We start from the raw sequence: 23,409 nt of genomic DNA, 5'->3' as shown, positions 1-23,409 counted from the left end.
GGGTTTTCAATACTCCAGAGTAATTATTGCGATATAATGTAAATTATTATTGTCGGAAACAAATGGTTGAAAAAAATCGTGAAAATTGAAGGAATAATTTATTCCAGAGAAATTCAACCCTCTACATATATAAATACATGTTTTACGTGAATTATAAGTTGTTGGAGTCTCTGATCACGAATCTGAAATCAGATTTTGTAAATTTAGTACGGCGAATCCAATCAGCGACCCCCAAAATCCCCGCATACACTGATTGTGAGAGAAATTTTGAGTTCCGGTCTGTTTTACTCAATTTTTCCAGTTACTGTGACAAATGAAATTTTTCTCAGTGTGTAGAGTTTTCCGATCGTATTCGATGAAATTTGAAATTTTCGTCGACCATATCGAATCCACCATTTTTGAATTTTCAAAATCCGTTTCAAAATTCGTAATCAGCGAGCCGAAAAACCAGAGAATATCATCTTGTTACAAAATGCATCGACTAACGATAAGCCAGCGGAGCGTTTTGTTCGGACGGTTGTTTATCCCGGATTTCGATTCGAGAATATCGGCCCCGGTGAGTCCAATTCACCCTGTGTTCGGTTCGTTTTTTCACCAAGTTCTTGAATTACACAAGAGGATTGGCGAGCTCGTCTCTACAGAGAGAACGAGGCCAGTGGCGTGTAATAAGCTGGACCTCGGGCGTCGTTTCGGGGGTTTGCAAATCCTCAATATCGGCGGTATAATCCCTCGGTATACAGGGTGGAACCCGATGGTGGTGAGTAATTGGCGATCGTGAGGGACAGTGTTTTGCTGCACTATCTTCGTTCGGTCGAACCGAGCTTTTGTCGTACATCTCGTGCAAATTTCACCACAATTCGACGCCCTGAGAAAAGTTCAATCGATTGCAGTCGCTGTAATTAAATATTATTGCGGAATTTATACAACAAAAGAAAAAAAAAAAAGAAAATTTTATACAGGTAAACATTCAATGCTTAATTGTAGTCATCAATGGTCGTATATTTTCTGCTCATTGAAACGTTTAATTTGATAATAATTGTTCAGTTGACAGTATTTTTTTTTTTTTTTTTTTCTACCAGTTCATTTTAAATAAAAAACGTCGCGATAGATAGATGGGAATGTAGAATCAGTAACCACGGTTAAAAGTAACGGATATCTGCCAATTATATCCGCTTTCGGATATTCGGTTTCTAAAAAATTCCAAACAATTAATTGATCAAATTCAATCAACGAGCTTTTTTTTTTCCTGTTCCTTTTTTTGTTTTTTTGAATACTGACGCTCGAGGCTTTCGTACGTCGGTATTCGATAGTCGTACGCGTTCCGATTCTTTATTTATTTTGCAACGATGATCGAATATTGATTGAAAAACAGGAAAAAAAAAAAAAATACAACAAAAACTTGATAGAATTTATATACCCACTCTGGTGGGGTGACCCTGAAATTTCCTTTATTTTCTTTTCGTTCGTGATCCTTTTTCCCTCATATATCGTAGTTATCGGTTACATTAGGATGTTTATAAATTTTTTAAAGCAGAAAGCGAAAAAGGAAAAAAGATAAAAAGCGACTGTCGCAAAGAGAAAAATATGGGAAATGGGAGAAGATAAAGTTACGGTTTCTTTGATAATTTTATTTCATTTTCTATATTGATAGTTTATTATTACAATGATGAATTTATCTTATTCAGCAAAACAAACGAAAATAAATAATAATAATAACAATAATAATACCGATACGAATTCTTTTCAACTTTTAAAGTTCGTTCGTTTTCCTACTTTCTTGCGTATCGATTATCCATTCGCTGATTGATTTCCTTACTACAAGCACGAGTATCTATACCATAATGAAATGAAAATAGGACAAACAAGGAAAAGAAAAACTAACGAATTTCCGTAAATGACTCGTGAGGACCTTTAAATTACGTTTACGTTATTTCTCTCTTAAATTTTTTTTTTTTTTGTCTGTCGTGTTTTCACCCGCTGTAGCACACATCTGGAATAATTATTAAAATCATGAATATTCATGCAGCTAAGTATAGTTTGACTGCCTAATAAAGTAGCGAGAAAGGTAGATGTGGGTAGATGTTATATCTGTATAGGTAGAAACTTGTGGAATATACTGAGCTTAGATACGAAAGGGGATAGGATACGATTTATAATATTCTTCATTGTTCGTCGCTACTTAATACAACAGTCGGGATATCATTTTTAGCTAAGAAGTTATCAGCTGTATATATTATTAAATATTCCATAAAGTTAGCAAAATTACAACTCTGAGAGACAATTTATTATCGATTTTCAATCAGTTTTAGTCGTATATTATAATTTCATTTTGAATATTAATTTCTTTTTTTGTTTTTTTTTTTTTGTTTTTACTTCTTGCTTGATTCTCATCCGAATCGTTATTACATACGTGAACTTCGACGTCATGGGATCGTTAAAGCAAAATCTTTCAGGTGTCGTGAGTATGTGCGAAATTCTCATTATAAAAACAAATTAGCAACTCGTAACGAGCGACGATACTTTTTTCATTCACCGATTGCCTCGTTTACTTTTTATTATCTTCCTTCTTTCTTTCTCTACTCCATTTCTTCTTCTCCCTTTCCATAATTCTTTCCTCGTTCTATACAGCTTATGGTCGAAATCGTGTATTCGTGACTGATTCTTATTTCGCGTTCCACGCTGTCGGGACGTACATATAAGTACGTAGAAAACGAGCTTGGGGACATAGGAAGGTCTATTTTATGTCTGTAAGGGAATATATGAGGAATTACATTCCAATTTGATCAACGGATTATTATTATTATTATTATTATTATTATTATTATTATTATTATTATTATCATTATTATTATATATGTATATATATATTTTTTTTTTGCTCGCTCAATTAAGCCTCAAATTTTGATTCCTCTTTTCAGAAATATTTTTGTTTGATGTATCTTTTTTTTTTTCTTTCTTATTTCTTGTCAAGCTCAAATCAAAATCGGCTCCCGTAATTTTCTTCATTTTAAATCGTTCGTGAAAAATGTATTTATTACTAGGTATTGTAATAATGATTCGAGAATATTTTTTCGGTTTCGATTTCATTTTTTTGATTTCTTTTTTTTTTTTTGTCAAGTTTTCAAACATTTTTCAGGCAGTATTGAAGTAATGAATTTAATGAAATTCATTGAGCCTGCATGAAAATTTTCGCAAGAATATGGAAAAAAAAGAATAAAAAAATAAGAAGCGTGAAGGAAAAAGAGAAGAAAATGTTGGATCAAGTGTTGATAAAAATGTAGAAAAATTCGAAAATGTTTTGGTACAATGTTGAAATCTGGAAAGTTGAATTATAGAAAAGTAAAAATGTGTATAAAAAGGTGAAGTACGGAAAACCAAAATGTAGAAATATCGTCAGAATGCTATATTCGTATTCACCCTGACGATTGTGCATTTCGGTTTATTTTTATCGAACACTTTGACCCAATTTCTAAATTCTAAAATTGAATTTCTAGACTCGATTTCTACGTAGTATAATCTCGACCTTCTATGTATGTATATTTCAATTCTCCTGATCTCCGATCCCTCTAAATTTGCACTTCTAAATTTCTGCGTTCCTGGAAAAAATTAACGGGACCCCCGCCATTTTTGATTGAAAAAGGTTGAACCTTAAAACGGTGTAAGTTTGCGCAAGTTTCAAGTAGAACATTGAATCAAAAAGGATATTAAAGCTGGAAAATCTTAGCTTTAAGCTCCATCCTCCAGATTTAGTTTACACGCATTTTTTCTCGAGTAATCTTATCTTTAAGTCATTCATGTCAAATTTGTAAAGTTAACATTTGACTTCGCGCTGTGATACGCGATGAACAGAATTTTGTTTTAGCTTTTCATAATAAACATTTTTTAGCTTGGAGTTTCCCCTTCGAAAATCTTCTTTGTTTTTTAATTCCGTCTGCGATATTTTCTCGCCAAGTTATCCAACATCAAATGAAACAGCGTATGAAAAACTTTAATCATATATCTGTGGCATTCAAAAATACAAGAATAATTTTTAAACAGAAATTTGAAGGAAAATCTATGTCTGAGACGCTGATGCTGAGACGCGGTAAAGTTTACATTTTGATCACCGAATTTTTAAAAGCCATCATTAAAAGATTCATAAAGGTGTCATGGAGTGGTTCAATCTCTTCTTTTTTTCCAATTTCTGTACGATGGTTTTTCAATTTCAGTTACATAGGACCAAAGCTCTTCGGACGCTATTTTATTTTCCATTTTTATATTCGGACGCAGACAAAATTTAGAAAAAGCACCTTGAAGAGGACACTCAAAGCTACAAAACTGTTATTTTGATAATCTAATAATAAAAAAAAAATCTATATATCACGTACGGCCGCGCCAATTCGAAGGTTTACTTTTCAAACTTGACACGAGTGTCTTGAAGATAGGATTAGTCGAGAAAAAATACGTCTAGACCAAATCTGGTATATGGAGCTTAAAGCCAAGATATTCAGCTTTAATATCCTTTTTGACTCAATGTTCTAACTCGCAATTAACGCAAAGTTACAGCGATTCGAAGTTGGCATTTTTTTTATTTTTTTTTTTTTCGCCGAAGTCCCGGGAAGAGGGGGGCGGTTGAATTTTTTTTTCACGGGTTCATTTTCAGTTCCCGCATAAAATCGCGTCATTGAAAATTACTCGACGCAAAACGCGATCATCCGACTATCCGATACTTGTACATTTTTTCACCCCCTCGTTAGAAAGGTAAGAAAAACACGTCGTCACGTCCCATCGCACTTTGCACTCACGGTATTTCGCCACTTAGAGCAAACTAGCCTCGGCTCTTAGTGCCCACTGTGCGAAGCGGCCGCTAGACCGAAGGACAACGAGCCTTGCAGGGTATATTGATTTCTGTTAATTCCCCTCCCCGCGTGCAAGTTCTGCCGGCGATGCTCGACCTGCCCCGTCTTCCGGGGATACCGGTCCGCCGATTTTCCTCGTCAATCCCACAGGACTCAGGGATTCGCACGGTATCGCGTTTTACTCATCCCCGACGCAAATAGAATTTCCAATCCCCCTTCGCCCACCACCCCCATCCGCCACGGCGTTCGTCGCCGCTTCTTGCCCCTCTAAAATCGGCCATACGATACTTCCGGCGAACCGGAAACAGCCTCCTATTATCGTTAAGCTTTGCAATTATCCTCCTACTATGTTTCATTTCCGTTTAAACAGGATCTTCGTCTGTAGACTCGGGCACTCCGGTTTAGTTCGATAAGCTGAATTACGTCACGACATATCGAGGAATCTTCAAATAATTAAAATTTTTTACCTAAACGTGAAGAAAAAGGAAAAAAAAAAAAAAGAAGCATTTACTCGACGGTTGATTAATGGTACATTACGGAACAAGGGAATAATCGACTTTTAATCCTGTGTTAGATGTAGGAGTTTATTCCCGACTCAAATCTGGTCACGTTTTTGACTTGAAAGGGTTTTCATTTCATGTGTAAGTCTGATCTATCGGTACGGAAACTACGATTTTATTGAAAGTTTATAACAATACAGAGAGAAAACCAGAAAACGTGAAATGTGAACTCATATTTCCCGCTAATTCGAATTTGCGGGAAATATGATCTCATATGTCCCGTAAATACGGGAGAAAAGCGCTACTTTTTTTTTTTTTTTTTTTTTTTCTTACCACAGATGAGAAAACAAATAATACACCACTTACGTTCCGATTTTCAGGTTGAAAAAAGCGAACTTTATGGTTAAGTTATACAGTTAGGGAGAAAGCAAAATTCAATTATATAATAAGAAAAATGTCAATCATTTTAGTTGCGATTAATGGTATTTTGTTAAATCAGATTATGCGAATGCACAATTGATTAAAATGTGTTGGTTTTTATTTTTTTTTGTTTTTTTTTTTTTCAAATCCAAGACATCGCTCACGATAGATTTTATTAAACTCATACACCGTAAAAGGTATTCAAGAAACCGTCACTTGATAAAATGTAAGGAAAATATCGGTGAAAACGAGTTGTATAAACGATGAAAATACGGCTGTTGATTTACTCCCTTTCGATATTACACGCAATGGCAACCGTTTGCCCTTTTCGTCTTATCCGGTAAATATAATCAGTCGTGAAATTTCGCAGGCTAATTTCTCACGCCTTGAATTGCGTATTTCCCTCGTTTTATAGGCTTAAACAAAACCTAAATTAGCTCGCCCCATCCGTACAAAATACATCACGTAAGTCTGTATATATAATCAGTGGGCGCTGAATAATTCTGTTTTAATCCCCATGCTAAAAGGCGGAGAAAATTACGGAAGGCAGGAAATGCCAATCAGTAAACACGCTGCTGGAAGCTCGGAGTAACAAACAAAACAAAACAAAAACAAAAAAACATTACTCCAAATGTTTGAATCCTGTAGTGAGAATAAAAGCGAGGCGACGAGAAAGGGAACGAAAAAGGATCACTGAAATCGGATATAAATTTTACGTAAATAAATTTTATTTTTTCGCCGTTATTTGCCGCGGTCGTTGATCGAAATTTCAACGGTATTTCGAATTGATCCCGTTAACGAGATTTCATTATTTCAAATAAAGTGGCGTACTAATCGGTAATGTTCGAAGTGTCGACGATTCGCCCTAGCTTTAAACCTCTGCCACTGAAAAGTGGTTACAGCTGTTCTCGACAACCATGCTCCGAACAAATAAACCACCAACGCTACAGGCAAGCCCTCAAATATTTTGGCGATTTGTCAACGGTAACATAATTCGATCGTTGCAAATTCAATTGCGTCGTTTTACGCGCTCCAATTTTCAATTATAAAAGGAACGGTTTTTTTTTTTTTTTTTTTTTTTTTTTTTTTTTTTTTTTCCCTCGACTTATCCGACGTCACTTCCTGATTTGGCTCATCGCTTATTATCCTTCTCTACGTTTCTGAACGAGAGGCGATTCTTTTCTGTCGTCTTTTCTTCGTGGAATTAAATAAAAAAGGGGCAAGCTAAAGGATTCGGATTGAGATCGTACTAAGAAAAAAAAAAAAAAAGTCACGGGTAAAGTGGACTCGGGATTTTTTAAACTTGTGTAATCTCACGGTTAAATTTGACTTCAATCAAATCGATTTCAATTCGTTTCACTTATTCAAATAATGATATATGCAGTCATGATCAATTATAAAAAGTTCGCCCCTCTTTCGGATTATTGATCAGTTTTTACAAAATCCTAAACACGGTATCGAATACCAGAAAAAGCCAACGCATTTGTATTTCTAGTTTCATAGCGTATTGCCTTTTTAAAAAAAGGGGGGTTTCGCAATTTTCTTCATACCGCGTAGCTCACGGATTACTTGACGATAAGATTTCGGTCTACACGCGAAACGCGCGTAGATACATTTGAGGATAGAATTATTCAACCGTGACCTCTGAAAATTGGTGTATGATACGTAGATTTAACCCCCGTTTATCCAGCCTTTTCTGGATTTGAAGCATTTTCACCGGCAGATCGTAAAACGAAAGCTCATGTGACGAAATCCGGCAGCTCAGGGGACGCGTAAAGCCGACACTTGACCTTTGACCTTTTAAGGTTAATCCAGGTAGCTTTCTGCCGCCCCCATGATATGCGTTTGAACTTCTCTGACTTGTTCCTACGGTGTGATTAGTGACTATGTTTCGCCTAGTTGCGGCATCCAATTCGTAGCTCGTAACAAATCACCTGCAGTCGGATGTACGAACGAATTGTGAAAGCGCAAGTTGGACAAAAAAAAAACGGTTCGTCCATTTTTTTCACCGTCTGACTTGGCCAACTTTTGGGTTCAATAGTCTCGTATTTCGTAATAGCAAAAGACTTTTTCAGCAACGAATATGTGCGGAATGCCTCCGGAGGTCAGTCGGTGAAATTTTTACTTTATCGACATTTCTTCTCGGTGTCAAAGGTATTCATTCACATTGCCCTTCCAACCTGTAAGTTGAAAGAGCGGGTATGCGATACTAGAATTCCACATCCACGCGCGAATAGTTTCTTTTTCCAAGAAAATAAGCTAAGAATCGGTAAACGTCGCTGCTAAATTACTCGAAGCATGTACGCATCCTTTATTCGTTCCTTCGCCATTCGCTCGAATAATTCTCACTTCCGAGAAGGCTCGATGCTCATTCCGTCCTTTGATTTATCAAATTCCAGCACACATATACGAGGAAGTGGAGGAGAAGATTTTGAAAGACATGGCACCGCGTCTTGAAACTGAGTGCATAGGCGGTGGATTCATTGAGCACAAAGCTGCGGATAAGAAGATCAAGGTTTACGGCAGATCAATGGTGAGTTACAAACTGTTACAAACTGTTACAAATCTGCCACTGTCACCGAAGTGACCCTTTTTTATTCAATCCCCTTCTTAGATCACAGTAAAAAACTTCATTCTTCCCTTCGTGGTTGGAATGATAAATGTTACAGGATACGTTCAACGTTACTCAAAACCTGTTGGTTTTGAAAGATTCTTGGTGAGAATATTTATCTGTTCAGAGGTTGGCGGGGAATTTGGCGATTTTTAAATCAATTCGGCTTTTTTATTGGCCATTTTTGCCAATTTCATATTTTCAACGGGAAAATTGATGGTTTGATTTTTTTCTGCTATAAAAATTCAAATGAACGAAAATTGGAAGTATCACAAACGAAAATACACTAAACTCACAGGCAAATACAGAACCAAATGAAGTAAAACTACAATCCGATATAATCCTAAGTAACGAGTCTAATATGATATCAAATAAACAAATCCAACATCCAAACGTAATTCCAAATGAACAAATTCCAAACAGGTTACCGAAAAACTCGAATGCATAAAAAAATTATCTGTAAACTTCGCATTCAGTGTTTCCAATTTACCATCAGATAAAAATATTTTAGATCAAAAAACACAAACAAATGAAGCACGTTTTCGTTTTCGTTGGGTTTTATTGGTTTTTCGGGTTTAGTTTTTGAAGTTGGCGTTTTGTTTGTTTGTTTGTTTGTTTGTTGTTTTTTTTTTTTTTGGCGTGAAATAGCGCAGACGAGTCAAGAGATTTTTGGCGGGATTTGCCAAGGACCTTAACAGGATCACGACAATCTGCATTGGCAACACTGGTAACACATGGTGTTGTTACAACAATCAAAAAAGTACCGGCCCAGTAGAAAAACATGAAATTTTCTAGTCTAGGAGTATATGGCGCATTTTTTTTTTTTTTTTTTAACGGCCGTCGATAAACCGCGTTACCAGTTTTGAGCTTTTTTGCCCCATTCCATTGGCAGTCGTAGGTTTTCTTGTAACCCTCCTCCCTACCTTTTCAACGGTAAATTTTATTTTCAAATTCAAATAACGTGGACAAAAGAACAAAAACAAGAAAAAAAACAAACAAACATGATCACGAAAATAAAAATCGCGCATTTTTGAAAGTCAGCGTTACGTTTATGGACACCTCCCCCTCACCCCAAACTTGTAACACAGTTCATGGACGACCCCTCACGACGTAAACTCTCCTGTATAGTTGAATATACGGCACTTGGATGTTCTCTGAGGATTGGTGCTCGCTTTTTTAAAGAAGCTACCGTTGTTAGGCAAAGCTACTCGGGGCTCTTGTAACGCAATTTACATTATGTCCTCGATTACACGCTCCGTAGCGGACAACAAATGAGTTTCGAACAGTAAAGGTTTCCTCGAGGTGTTGCTAAGATCAATCGAATTCGAGACACCCTTGAGATAAAGGGAGATAAAGGAAGGGGGAGCAATTGGAAAGCTCTTGAACGATAATCGCTGTTCCCAAAGTGTTTTGGAACCTGTGAATATACACCGTAGTATCGTCGCAGTCGATAACGAATTAAACCTGGGCTACGGAATAGGGTGAAAATCGAAGGTTTTCAGTAACCGTTTTCTTTCCGAAGCCGCAGTTTTCACCTCGAGGTCAAGAGTAACGCGCATTGGAGTCAACAGCAAATTATAACACAAGCTGCACGAATCCGCTCGCCTCGTTCTAAACTTCCACGAAAGCTTGTTTTCACTGTCATCGGCAACTTTGTTTTTCTTTTTTTTTTTTTCTTTTTTTTTTTTCATCAAGCCTCACTCTCCTAGAGCAATCTAAACTTTTTCACCACTCTATTTACCGTGGCTGCACTTGACGCGTTTGGTTATACGCTGGCAGATGCTGATGACTTTCACAAAAACACGAAGGTCGAATGAACGTGATAACATTCGTGAAAGGTAAGCTTGATCGCCTTAAACTACGTCGTGACGTTCTAGAATCAAGCCGTGTTTCTAGGATTTTCAATTTGCTCGGCTCTAGTTTATGGTTAAACTTGATTGTCCCTGTGAGGAAGGAATGCAGGCTCTCGAGATATAACAGTGAACAATGAAAAGCTATTCAAACCAACCGGGCTTACGGGATGAGTATATAAAGTCTTGACTCCTACGGTACTTCAAGACCTTGTGTATAACTGTATTTGTTCAAGGTAAGCAATTTTTATCGGCTCAAGGTGTTTCCGACGGAAAACTCCTTTCGATGCAGTCTTGCCATGTATCGTATCGCACGAACTGAAACGATATTACTACGGTATTGGATTTCGGGAAACTGCTTTGTCCGATTATTTCCCAACTTTTTCTCACACTTTTGACTCAGGCGAACCGATTTTTAAATATTAATTCAAAATAAGTGCGGATACACCATGCAAACACAGCTCATTATTACGATACAAATGTGTTGAGGATTTGGAAAACGTTTCTCTGTCTGAATTCCGTTGAAAAACAAGGAAATGATTCATCTGAACAATGTCGATACGGTTTGAAACAAGAGATGAACAAATATATCAACTGATCATTGATATTTTTCCCCGCTTTAGTTCCGCCGGAAAATTATTAAACGGATGATTGATTGTCGGTGATTTTCTTCCTTTTTTTTCTCGCTTCTTAATCGAACCGAACCATTTATAGTAGCAACAATGTAAAAGTGTCAGCAACGATCGGTGAAGAAAATCGAAAATGTCGAAACTCGTTTGTGAAACTAATAATATTTGACAATCACTGTTTAGTGAGGATAAAAAAATTAAGCCGGACGTGTGCTTATGGTTAGTTTTAGGGAATTATATTCTTTTAGAGTTTACTACTGTGTGAACAAATAAACTGGAGTTTAATGTTGTTAATTAAAATTGTATTTTCCATCCCCTGTTCGGTATTTGCAGTGGTTATGTATGTATATACATATGTTTTGCGACAGAAGATTAAATCGGTTTGTTTAATATACGTCATTCCTCCGACCAGTTTGTTGTCCTTTATCTCACACCGTTTCTAGTTATTGACTCGCCAATTAGTTCCATCATTATTTTGGAGTGTCGAGTGGCCGCCGTTTTGTATTGCCTATGCAATCTTTCATTGAAATATCGGGCTGATACGAGCAATCGAGTTCAAATCCTATCGATTTGATTTTTTCATCTAGTACACTCGGAGAACACGTATTCTGCTTTATTTCTGAAAAATCAGTTTGCATTTTGTTGAAAATTTTCTCGTGGGAACATTACGTTTTATTGTAAATACCAAAATTAATGAAACAATTGTTTTCAAGTCGTCAAAAAATTTAATTGAATAAAATATACTTATAAATACGAAATCTCGATTTTAATTTAGTCAATTTATTGAACTGATGCTTTTTTGTGGTATTATCAAAATATTGAATACCCTCCTCTGGTAAATTCAACCAAATCGTTTCATACAGTTTACCAAATCTATTCGGTGGATAAAAATGAGTAACAAATTGCGAAATCATGAAAGCTGCTAATTGACTGCCGCTATCAAATGATGTGTTACATCGTAAATCTACAAATATTTTTGTTGAAACGGCAAAATACTTTCAGTAACGCGTGAAAAATCCTTTCTCGCAAGAGAAGTAAGATGAACAGTTATTGAGAGGCTTCGGGTATCCGTCCGGTGTAATCAGCAGAACTAAATCATTAGTCGTCTAATACCGTTGAATCAGCCTGTCAATTCACAACGGCATATATCTCCGTCGATGTATCGACGTGGCACTTGATTCACGTATCGTAAACTACGATTAAACGATAATTTTTTCAGTCATAACAATAAAACGATCATTTTTCAATCTTTACAAAATTATTTCGCTGTGTAGATCTGATTTCGCAATCGCAGCAGAATCTATGAGATTGTGGTGCCAAACATTTTCTTGGACATTACTAAAACATATTGTTTTCTGCGAACTATAAAGTCAACAAAACTTTTTGTTTGTGTGAAAATAATGTTTGTTCGGATGTATGTTAACCCTGAAATTTCGTTTCCCGGACTAAATTTTGGTCATTACGACCAAAGTTTTTTGTCCGTATATTTTCTTTTCACTCCTCCTCTCTCCAGCCAACAGTACGTGACTTAAGTTTCCCGATTTTACGCTTACGGTACTGAAAAGTTACCGAAAATATGGAATCTCGGAATACATTGATACAACGATGCGAAAACTGGCCGAGGAACTTCGGTAAACGACCAAACGGATATCGATTTCACTGAATGGCCACTTTCTTCATTATTTTTCTTCTTGTATACGAACGCTTTTGACTGGGCAAACACAGGGGCATTAAGAAGACAAATAGTTCCTGACTTTGCACGCGTCGGTTTTATCGTTTGGAAGCAAGGAATAAAAATAATGACGGCAGCAAAACGCGATGATCAAGAGAGTCGCACAGTTACAAATAACTGGAAAGTACAAAATTCAGGTATAACTGCGTGACTGAAAAACCTTTTCTTCATCACTGACTCAAAAATTGTGATAATCCCGATCCGTCGCGCGTTAATGTTCGGTGATTGCGTCATGCAATTACTTATTTTATTGGCTTTGAATACCGTAACGATCAATCTTCTCTTACGAGCGAAGAAACACGGTTAACGTTATTCGGGCGGCATAAAGTTCGTTTTGCCGCAAACTTTACTTTCTTGCGCGGCTATAACGTTTTCTTTGAGGTGGTTCTTTTTTCCTTACTTCTTTCTTCTTTACTTAATTAATTAACTTCTTTTGTTTCTTTTATCCACGCCTCATAAGCCGACGCCATCTAACGTTGAAAAGTTTTATCATTGAGACAGCTGTTTATTCTCACTCGAATGATCCGAATACTTTGGTCCTTGGAATTCAAAACGGTTCGAAAATCAGTCGGAAATTACAAGTGGAGGTTTTGTCACGTTTTATACCATTTTTCGAGTGTTCAGTATTCTCACATTCAACGACGCAGTTGCAACAACATTATCTGAGGAAGTATACGTATAATACTTGAGTTATATCCCCTGTCACTCTAATAAATCGTACAAGAAAAAACGATTACTTTATCTCGCGTATTATTTTCCGAGCTGAAAATATTTGTATAAATTCGACGATATATCGTCATGGTCTGGTACTATTTACTTTTCGAGCAGTTATCTTTAGTGCTTGGTTAGTCCACACTCGAGCATCTGTTTTGCGGTGATAATAGACCAGCTATTCCGGCTTAGCAACCGTGTTTCTACCGTAGAAACTCTGAGGATCATTTGCAGAGTTCGTGGAATATTGGAAAGCTTTGGCCAATTGGCCAGGATTCGCGGATAATTTGTGTAGCTGAAGCTGCAACTTCGTTAAAAGAATAACTTTAGAGTGCAATTGACGAGCACTGCATGACGCAGTTTCGTCAGAGTCATCTGAAATTTATCTTAGAGCTTTGTTGTTCCCTCTTTTGAGTTGAGAAATTTCGTAGAAACATCTTTTGCAGATTTATGATCAGAAATTTTCTGCCTCAGATATCTTTTTAGGATCAAATTATTCATTCGAATACGTTCTCGTCGAAGCGTTTGAAACGGTAATGAATAGCGTACTGCGAAGTAGAAAAGGATTACAGTTTCCAACTCGTCGTGTGGTTCTACTCAATAATTGACCGACAAAACGATTCGGCGAAATTCGACCTGTCTATAATTCATTAGTACTAATTCTGTCTTTGCAGGGCTTTGGCAAGGCCGATCATAACGTCACCGTCGAACTCTTGAAGAAGGCATATCCTGACTACGAGGTCATCACAACTAACGAAGAATAGTAATTCTGACGTGTATTGCATACTTATTTTGTCCCGTATTTGTATGCACTCCTTTATTCGCTTGCGTTATCGTGTCTTGTGCTCCTACTTTGACTTTAATATTTAATAAAACAGCCATTCAATCCTGGACTGCACCTCATCCAGCTGCTCCTGTTCCAAGTTTATGATTCCTGACACTACAATTGCGCTTACATAAATTTAACGATGTCGATATTAAGCAATAACAGAGACTCTCGATGAAATCAATACCTGTATTTATATTATTATCTGACTGTCGTCGAGAATAATGTGTTCGGAATACAATACATCTTCAATGTACTGAGCACATACTAGAATATGTGTCAACCTATGCGCCAAGCAGCTGCCGACTAAGAAGTAAATCCAGTTTCTCTGCAGCCCGCCATGTCGCAAAGGTATACCTATAAACTAGGATATAATATAAAACTCAGGTTACCATCGCCTTGAAATTACGGGCGTACAGCATACAACAAAAAAAAGTGGGTAGTTACTCATTAAGTGTTACAAGGAAACGAATGATAGACCATGATTGTTGTAATCCGAATATACCTGTGCTTATTACATGTTTTCACTTTACCTAGTTCATGAAACTGTCCTAAGTATCAGATAGATTTCTGAAAATCGAATCATCGCCAGTTTTCAGATAACACAGATCGCAAGTAGAAAAGCGTCGGGGTCAGATAGTGTATTTTATGACAAGGGACGAAAGTTGACGATTGCGAGCGAAGGCGACAATCACGCGAGTTGCGATGGCCTACTTTTGGCCCGAGTCGTACACGATAGTTTTTACAAGTAGCCAACTGCTTTTCCCTAGGGTCGAAAGCAAAGCCATTGTAGACTACGCATGCGCGAACTTATCTTTACGACACTGAAATGAAATTAGCTAATTTTGTACCACTAAACTGCTACGCAAAGTCCCACTTTTCGTGCACGTGTGATAAAAAATGGGTTGCCTGCCTGTAAGCGACAAATTTGCATCCTATATGAATTCCACAGTATAATTTCGTTACGCTAACAATGTTCATCTAGTTTTGGGACACCTTCGAGAAATCCATTTATAAACTTTTTGATAATGTTTCTAGATCCAGATGAATAGCACAATCGTTGACTATAGTGTGTTTGCATTTACGCCTGAAGCCTAAATGACTGGCAACCCGGCACGCAGGGTTTTCAACTGTGCACAATGCTCCAAGCATTTCCAACTGTGCCAACTGAGTGCGATTTCCCTAGTTTTCAACCAATAGCAATGGCGGAAGCCTAGGGAATACTTTAGCGTAGTCAGTTGAAAACTTATCAACAAACGATTTGGCACATCGAGTTGAGGCAAATCAGGTGTAGGGTAAGTGCATTTATGAACACTTTCTGCTCTTTCAAGTTCCAGGGCAGGTCATTCGCCACGACGTCGTGGACATCTATGATCTACGATGTAAGTTTGTAGTCAGAGGACGTGCCACGTAATTTTTGCCCATCAGCAGTTGTGTCAAATAATCGTTCGGAACGGTATTTAATGCATGCGTATCGTGGTATCAGTGCAGCGGTATTAACGATTGATTCGTAAATATGGGATCATCCCAGAGTGTTGAAATTCCCGGCGGAGGTACGGAAGGTTATCACGTTCTTCGCGTAAGTTTCCCCTGTCAAATGCATCTTAACCTATTATTCGCCCACTGTTAATCAGTCTACTTCATCCCCGATCAGACTAAAACTTCTCCATTTAACAGGTCCAGGACGGTTCTCCTGGACAGAAGGCTGGCCTCGAAGCATTCTTCGATTTCATTGTAGCAATTGGAAACACTAGATTGGTATGTCATATTTTGCATTTGTAACAAAATTATGTCTATTCTAGGGTAGCCTGCCTACGACTGGTCTTAATTTTTTTGTTGAACAGTCATTCGTTAGCTATCGATTTCACAGGATGGCTACTAGCTGACATATAATTGTGGTTTAATTTTGTCGTTTCTTTGTTCAGGATCAAGACAACGACACTTTAAAGGAACTCCTAAAAGCTGGTGTCGACAAAGAGCTGCAAATAACTGTTTACAGCAGCAAAACGCAGTCTGTCAGACAGTCTGTGATTGTCCCCAGCATGACTTGGGGCGGTCAAGGTCTACTCGGTGTCAGCATAAGGTTTTGCTCGTTTGAGGGTGCTAATGAAAATGTTTGGCATGTGCTTGTGAGTATGATTGACCTAATTTCACGCCAAAAAATCAGTAGGTCTTGCGTTACTCGGCTTTCTTACATCACTTGGTCGTAATCGTATTTGGTGTCATTCGATTTCACTTCCAATTTAATTTTGAACGTGAAATTCATTTTGAGAGTGCTCATTCCTTTTGCTACTGAGTAATTTACCAAAGCCAAAATTTTTACTGGAAATATTTACTATCTTACAAAACTTGGCTAAAGAAAAGTTGAAATTATTTGAAATGTTGTTGGAAAAATTGTTAAATTTTAACAGTTATTAACTTTATTTCTTGACGTGATATCTTCTCTAATTAATGTATATGTGTATCTTAGGAAGTACATCCTTCGTCACCGGCTGAACTGGCGGGATTAAAATCATTTACAGATTACATTATTAGCGCAGACTCCGTTCTGCACGAAAGTGAGGATATATTCACATTAATTGAAGCCCACGAGTCGCGCCCACTCAAACTTTATGTTTACAACACGAATGAAGATTCTTGCAGAGAGGTGACGGTAACTCCGAATAATACTTGGGGTGGGGAAGGCAGGTGAGTAATTTTTAATGAGTTTCATTACGTCATTCGAAGATGATCACTTTTTCCAAAGAAAATTTGAATGATCAGTGATATGATTTTAAGACCATGTTAAAAAATTGAATCAAACATGATACAATGATTATTCTTACCATTTTCATATGTATTTAGCTTAGGATGCGGGCTTGGCTATGGATACCTTCATAGAATACCCATCAGAAATATTCCGTCTCCATCAGTCACTGCCAGTAGTCATTCGTATGCGGTAATTTCCATTTTATAAGCTGTATAAGTTACTTGCTTATCACGTATCACAAAGCATGTCCATATTTCTTGTTGGGCTACTTAATAATTACTTTACAAGTTTCAAGTTTGTAATTATTTTCTTGCAGAGTAACATTAAAACTCCCGTGACGACAACGGCGTCAACGAATGTTCATATCAGTCAGAGTAATCCAGTTACCAATATACCACCTGGATTTTCCATTCCTCCAAGTTACGTGACAAGTAATGCGGCAATGGCACCGCCTTCTGCGATTAAAGAAACTGTCGAACCTACAACAGTTTCCGTCACTCCAGTTTCTCCCACTTTGCCACAACTCGATAATGTTCCTCAAATAGATCCTGTATCTGCTGGAGCAACAACTACAACTGCCACTTCGACCTCTCATCTGTTCGCCGGACAGTCTGATGTCAATTTAACTCAGAGTAAGTGATGCGTAGAAATGTACCATAGCTCTTATGCATTTCTATAGTATTTACCTGTAGCGCTAAAATTCATGTACAAGTACTTTCTTTGCTTGTTTAATGAACGTACATACTTTTAATCAGGTTCTGTACAAGCCGCTGAATATTACGGAACTCCAAATATTCCGGGTATGCCATTGACTCCACCTACACCCGCAAGCATGGTCAATGTTGGCCCGCCGTCAGGTATACCTATGTATTCCACGCCCTTACCGAATTACAATTTGCTAAGTGGCCCAACGAGCGCAGCTTTGCCGTACAATGTAAGTCAGCCTCACATGGTGACAACACCTATTTCTTTACCTGGAATGCCCCCAATTACCGTCAGTGCTACTCTTCCTCAGAACCATCCTTACTATCCCCCTGTCTGTAATCCTAATCAGGCACCTGTCCCAACACCAGGCTTACCGTCTACAACGGCGTCGGCACAATAACAAGATCGTACGATGTTAGTGAAAGAATATCCGCGGCGCCGTGTAAAATTCAAATTCTATAAGGAATCAGAAGCCTACGTGGCAATGATTATGAAACAGGAATACAAAAATTGTCGACTGATTCAATGTTATATGAATTAAAGTCTAGAAATAGGATTTTTTTCTATCAATTTAATTTCAATCTTATTTCTACCAAGCAGTACAGTACCAGAGAAAAAAATAATAAGAATTTACAGTCGGATTGTCGGCATGCTTTGTATAGTTGATACCAATTCAATAAATCATTTTTAATTACAAAAGCTTTCTACCGCGACTTTAAAGCTTGGCCTATTTGCGGCAGTTTACTATGTGGCCCGTAAAAATAAAACATAAATTAGGTCACAGAGGCAGAGTAATAATTGATCAACTGAAATTCTTTTTGCATTTGAACTTTGAAACGACAAGCGAGAATAAACGACTTGTGAGTAATGTAAATTTTTGATTCCATTTTGTAACAGCGAATCTAAGTGAATTTTGCGTGGTCGTTTTACCGAAGTTTTAAATCATATACATAGGTATGTATCATGTATGTACACTGATATTAGATAAATTACTATATTAATTTATACACATGTATTGTGATTATGCTACCTAGAATTATTTTGAATGAACTTGTTCGATCGTTAAAATGCATTTTTACATACACACATAAATGCGAGTTTTAATTTGAACAAAGGATTTTCAAAATGGGGACATTAGGTTGGATAAAAAAGGAGGACAAAAATCGGTACTTTCACAGACTTAAGACTATTTCTGACCAGCGTTTTGTATAGATTATATGACGATAAAAAAAACGAGTGGTAGAAGTTTTCAACAATTAATTTTGACAAGAATTCAGATTAGCTCAGTACTGTAACGCTGTAGATGTTATTTTCCATCAACGTGCGTCTGCTGCTATTAATTTGGAGGTGTATTATATTTTTCATAGGTTTTACAAAACTATAATAACAAATATTAAATGGTATTTAAAAAAATTTATCGTAAATATGTAAAATTATTTTCCACTGTTTTAACTGAAGACAAACTGTGAGAATAAGATTGACTAAGGATTATTTTTAACGAAGAGTGAATGAAAGAAGAAACATCGGATCGCTAGTACGCAAAATTTTATTGTTATCTGCTGGTGAATATGAAGACTGTATAGTAGCAGTTTGCTCGGAGTGTAAGTTTTTTAGTATCGTAAGTTAATATACATCTACAGTTTGCTGTTCGCCAGGTGTGCGGTAACGCTTTACACTAAATAATATCAACTATCGTATGCAACAACATGCAGTTCCAAGGAGAAAATTAACATGATTGACTTATTCTCTAAATGATGATCTCTGTGTCGCCCAGTTCCTCATCGCTTGGAAGTTTGATTTTGGCAGGATCAATAAAGTTGCGATCAATCAGAGGAAGTCCATTCTCTTCTCTATAGCGAAGTAAAAGGTACGCTTCTCGTTGCGCCCAGTCCTTGAGCAATGGATCTGGCAAGTAGGACCAGCCAAATCCTCCAATAACGAGGCAAAGGGTGACGGTGACAAATAATGTTTGCTTCATAACATTTCGATCGATGGTCTTGCTGTTTCGATCGAAACCGTAGCTCACCCAGTTCTCCTTAGGGGGTTCCGCACACTGCGTCTGACTCTTGGCTTCGCATTTTTTTGACGAGGAATTTATGCTGCGTCTTGAGGTTACACCTGTCAACGCGTTTCTCAGCCTCTGAAGCCCTTGCAGACGAACTACACCCGCCATCCTCGCTCTCACTAATCACTATTGGAGACCAGCAGCAAACCTCGATCGTAGAGGTTAGTTACGCAAACTATAAGGCACGAGCCAACGGACAGACGTAGCTCCGAACCTGTACCACAAATAAAGTTGTAACTGTGATGTAAGAATAAGAATATGAGGTGTTTTCCTCCGGTCAATACGTTTTCTTCCAGTACTGCGCCGGCCGAATAGAAGCCATCTTCTAAACAATTTCGAGTGCGATTGGTTGAAAACCCAAGATGGCCGTCATACGGTTGGGTTTTGGAGATTAGGCTTAGAGATAGCTGCGCAAGAACACACCTCAGTTGAACAGCGATTGTGTAACACGCGCCACGAAGAAGCTTTTCAGCAGACGACAGGCATTGATTTGGGCGAATTCCGTTGATCGTCGTTATCTATAGACATCAGCTTCTATGAGCCAATCGCGTTTCAGAATCCAGTGGACGCCGCTAATGGATTTCTCTCGCTGATATTCTGGCTACACAAGCACATAGAGTTTTGAAACGGTTTTGATGGAAACCAAGTTTAAAGTGTTCGACAAAAATAAAAGAAAAGGTTAGGAGTGAGCGCAGCGCGTGGATCGCGCAAAATTTGAAAAGATAAATAAAATGGATCTACTGCCTAAATCGCACGAGGAATTCAGTCAGCAAACTTATTGGAATACATTTTTTTCAAAGCGTGGAAAGAAAGCTTTTGAATGGTAAAACGAGATCAATTTTTTTCTTGTTGAAGTAATGCTAACCTGTCGTAACCTAACCTATCCTCAATTGCCCATTTAAATAATTTTTTGATTTTATTTATGTTTGTGTGATTTTATAAATTTCAGGTACGGTGAGTATCCAGAATTATGCGGGCATCTCCACAAATATATAAAACCAAAAGATGACGTTTTGGTAGTTGGCTGTGGAAACTCGACACTGAGCATGGATCTGTACGATGTTGGTTATAGGTATGAATTTAAGTATAAATTGAATAGAGAATGCAAAAAGTGTAGCGTATCATCCCTTTGCTGAAAACTCTGTACCTAATTGCAAGTTTTATTGTTTCAGGAATATCACTAACATCGATATATCGCACGTTGTGATCAGGCAAATGATAGATCAGAATAAAACCCAGAGACCTACCATGATATTTGAACAAATGGATGCCACAGCAATGAGCTATCCTAACGATAAATTCAGTGTCGTATTAGATAAAGGGACTTTGGACGCTTTGATGCCCGATGAAAGTGAGGATGTTATTTCACGAGTAGATAAGCTGTTTGGGGTAAGTAAGGAGTGTGAAACGGAAAGAGAAGCTTTTCACAGTCGAAACTTTGGTCATGTGTTTCAGGAAATATCAAGAGTTTTGAGAGTTGGAGGAAGATACGTTTGTGTATCGTTATTGCAAGAGCATATTCTTAGAAAGTTACTCTCCTATTTTCCTCAAGCTGATTTTATGTTCAGAGTAACTCGCTGCTACGAAGCTGAAGCAAAAACCCGTGAAGAAGATGGTAGTGCAATGCCAGTGTTTGTAGTAATTGCTACGAAATTTAAGAAGCTACCAGCACTGGTAAGATTCTTGTTTTTCTTGTGACACAGAAACTTTACACGCGAAGGAAATATTTTCCTGCCAACTATAATTTGTAATTTGAATAGGTTCTTGAAGTGGGCTTGGTTGAAGGTTCTTTAGAACGCGTTTCTACTACCGATGATATTATTTCAGCCATTAAGTCTGCTCAACAAATGGCAGTTATTTGCTCGGGACTTCATAAAGGAAGTGTTGTGGATGTTGGAGAGGTTTCTTTGGACTTACATAGACCTGGAGAAAAGCATTCAAGATATACAATGTACGTTTTAGATCAGCCATATGCAAGGGAAAATGAAATATATGCTGCCTTCATAGTTCCACAAGGAAGGTAAACAATTCCAGTAATATTTTACACAGTGACGTAAAAGTTAATTGCTAATTTTAGTTTGTTCATGGTTAAATCGAGAAGATTCGTAACTTTACATAAAGCTAATTATCAAAACAGAGAAACAATGTGGCTTTTTTGCACTAAAGAGGGTCGGCAACAGCTGCTGAAAACTACCAAGAGAAACAGATTGGTAATAGTGACTTTGCGTCGAGAGCATACATACGAAAGTTTGGATGCAGTAAAAAGGGAGCTTAGCGTTACTGTTCGTAACTTGGCCCCAGCAGGAGTCAGTAACGATGCTCAAATTCCTTATCTATCTCTGGCGTCGAATGTTGGAAAACGCGAAGTTTGCTATGAAGGTGATAGTAAATTCAGTGGACAATATGTTATCGAAGAAATTGAAGATGATAATGGCTCAGTGTTTAGAAGACTGATATTTCTGAACAATCAATTTGTCATCCAGAGTGAAGCCAAACTAAAAATCGGTAAGGAAGTAGAAGTATTTTTCTTCTATGTACATTTTAACTATCATTGCACTGTTTGTATTTGTTTATTTTTGTTTATTTCAAGTCAAATCAAGACGAGGAAAACCGAAAAAAGTAGTGGATCCTGGGTATCTGGCTTGCGAGCATCATATCTACATGAGTGTCGGAGTTTCAATGATCGCAAAGAATGCTGATCAAAATGATATTGCTATCATCGGTCTTGGTGGTGGAGGTCTCTGCACATTTTTGCGTCAGTGCCTACCTGAGGTAAACTGATTAACTTTATACCTATATCGATAACTGTTCATATTTTCTCATAACTGTTTGTTGAATCAATCTCCAACCTGTATTCCAGATAAATATTACAGCAGTCGACATAGATGAAGCTATGCTCCAGATAGCAACAAATTATTTTGGCCTAGTACAAGATGCTAAATTGAAAGTTGAAATTGCAGATGGTCTGAAATTTATTCTAGACTCGGCAAATCAAGGAAGAAAATTCAGTGCAATTCTTTTTGATGTAGACAGCAAAGATACCACTGTGGGCATGAGTTGCCCACCAAAGCAGTTCATTGAAACGTCTATCCTGCAGGCGGTTGCAAAATGCATAGGAGAAACCGGACTTTTCATTTTAAATTTAGTGTGTCGAAATCCAGAACTTAAGTGCACGGTGCTAAGTGCACTTAAATCCAGTTTCAAATCAATATATTCTTACAACCTTGAAAGTGATGTGAACGAAGTCGTGTTCTGCACAGTTTCAGAGTCGGACGACAAACCAGCATGGAAAGAACATATTAAAAATGCTGCTACAAACCTGAATCGACAAGTACAGACCCGGAAATTGCAAAATGAAGATATCGTGGACGTGGCAGATCTGCTCGAACGACTAACGATGCAATGAACTGTGATGTGCATTTTCTGATAACTGGTAACTCTGATAAATGCCTGAATACGAGCAGATCTTATTACAATTGATGAACTCAAGAACTGTAATACAGCACCTCGAAAAATTCTCTGGGTTTCGAATGGCAAACGAAATGTTAGCTGAATAGGACGATGAAACAATAACATTATTGTTGCATGCCATCGACTAATCAGCTTAATGTAACTGTATTCGAGAAGCTAAAAATTTGCCGCGGAGCTCTGTACTAATAAGTTTTAAACGCAGACTACGATCGCTAAACGATAAGATTTCGTACTGTAATAGCAGTTTGTGAAACGAAATTATGTTAAGGGTGTCGAATATTAAATTTATTTTAACTTTCATC

The 23,409-nt window shown here is 37.5% G+C and overlaps 4 protein-coding genes and 1 long non-coding RNA gene across 10 annotated transcripts in view; 3 read left to right on the top strand and 2 right to left on the bottom strand.

The window, feature by feature from the left end:
- LOC124302814 (14 kDa phosphohistidine phosphatase-like) overlaps window positions 1-14,634 on the top strand; it is a 131,200-nt gene extending 116,566 nt beyond the window's left edge. For 5 of the 6 annotated variants that reach the window (XM_046759376.1, XM_046759378.1, XM_046759377.1 and 2 more), the window contains 2 exons: window positions 8,158-8,291; window positions 8,373-8,540. In XM_046759376.1, coding sequence (XP_046615332.1) covers window positions 8,158-8,291; window positions 8,373-8,525 — 287 coding nt within the window. In that variant the 3' untranslated portion in view covers window positions 8,526-8,540. Of the gene's footprint in view, window positions 1-8,157; window positions 8,292-8,372; window positions 8,541-13,965 lie in introns of those variants that run through there. The other variant, XM_046759381.1, reaches the window with a different exon arrangement.
- LOC124302816 (uncharacterized) lies at window positions 472-3,680 on the bottom strand. Its single transcript, XR_006907786.1, has 4 exons — window positions 3,524-3,680; window positions 2,550-2,745; window positions 1,774-1,990; window positions 472-865 (listed from the first exon to the last, which is right to left on the bottom strand). It is a non-coding gene; the product is annotated as an uncharacterized LOC124302816 (long non-coding RNA).
- An 814-nt stretch (window positions 14,635-15,448) lies between the features above and the next one.
- On the top strand, window positions 15,449-18,663 carry LOC124302809 (Golgi reassembly-stacking protein 2). Its single transcript, XM_046759370.1, has 7 exons — window positions 15,449-15,696; window positions 15,795-15,875; window positions 16,043-16,246; window positions 16,588-16,805; window positions 16,962-17,055; window positions 17,183-17,498; window positions 17,622-18,663. Exons 1-7 carry the CDS (start codon window positions 15,634-15,636, stop codon window positions 17,969-17,971), a joined length of 1,326 nt encoding a protein of 441 aa, XP_046615326.1. The 5' UTR covers window positions 15,449-15,633; the 3' UTR covers window positions 17,972-18,663.
- A 436-nt stretch (window positions 18,664-19,099) lies between these two features.
- On the bottom strand, window positions 19,100-19,890 carry LOC124302815 (NADH dehydrogenase [ubiquinone] 1 beta subcomplex subunit 11, mitochondrial). Its single transcript, XM_046759383.1, has one exon. It carries the CDS (start codon window positions 19,742-19,744, stop codon window positions 19,319-19,321), a length of 426 nt encoding a protein of 141 aa, XP_046615339.1. The 5' UTR covers window positions 19,745-19,890; the 3' UTR covers window positions 19,100-19,318.
- A 127-nt stretch (window positions 19,891-20,017) lies between these two features.
- On the top strand, window positions 20,018-23,407 carry LOC124302806 (eEF1A lysine and N-terminal methyltransferase homolog). Its single transcript, XM_046759359.1, has 8 exons — window positions 20,018-20,459; window positions 20,586-20,708; window positions 20,809-21,025; window positions 21,092-21,310; window positions 21,397-21,656; window positions 21,774-22,141; window positions 22,227-22,408; window positions 22,497-23,407. Exons 1-8 carry the CDS (start codon window positions 20,368-20,370, stop codon window positions 23,040-23,042), a joined length of 2,007 nt encoding a protein of 668 aa, XP_046615315.1. The 5' UTR covers window positions 20,018-20,367; the 3' UTR covers window positions 23,043-23,407.
- The last annotated feature ends 2 nt before the right edge of the window (window positions 23,408-23,409 follow it).

The sequence above is a fragment of the Neodiprion virginianus genome, chromosome 4, assembly GCF_021901495.1.
Source record: "Neodiprion virginianus isolate iyNeoVirg1 chromosome 4, iyNeoVirg1.1, whole genome shotgun sequence".
Classification (NCBI taxonomy): Eukaryota; Metazoa; Arthropoda; class Insecta; order Hymenoptera; family Diprionidae; genus Neodiprion; species Neodiprion virginianus.
Note: the sequence above shows the minus strand (reverse complement) of the source record. Positions and strands in the feature narration are given on the sequence as shown.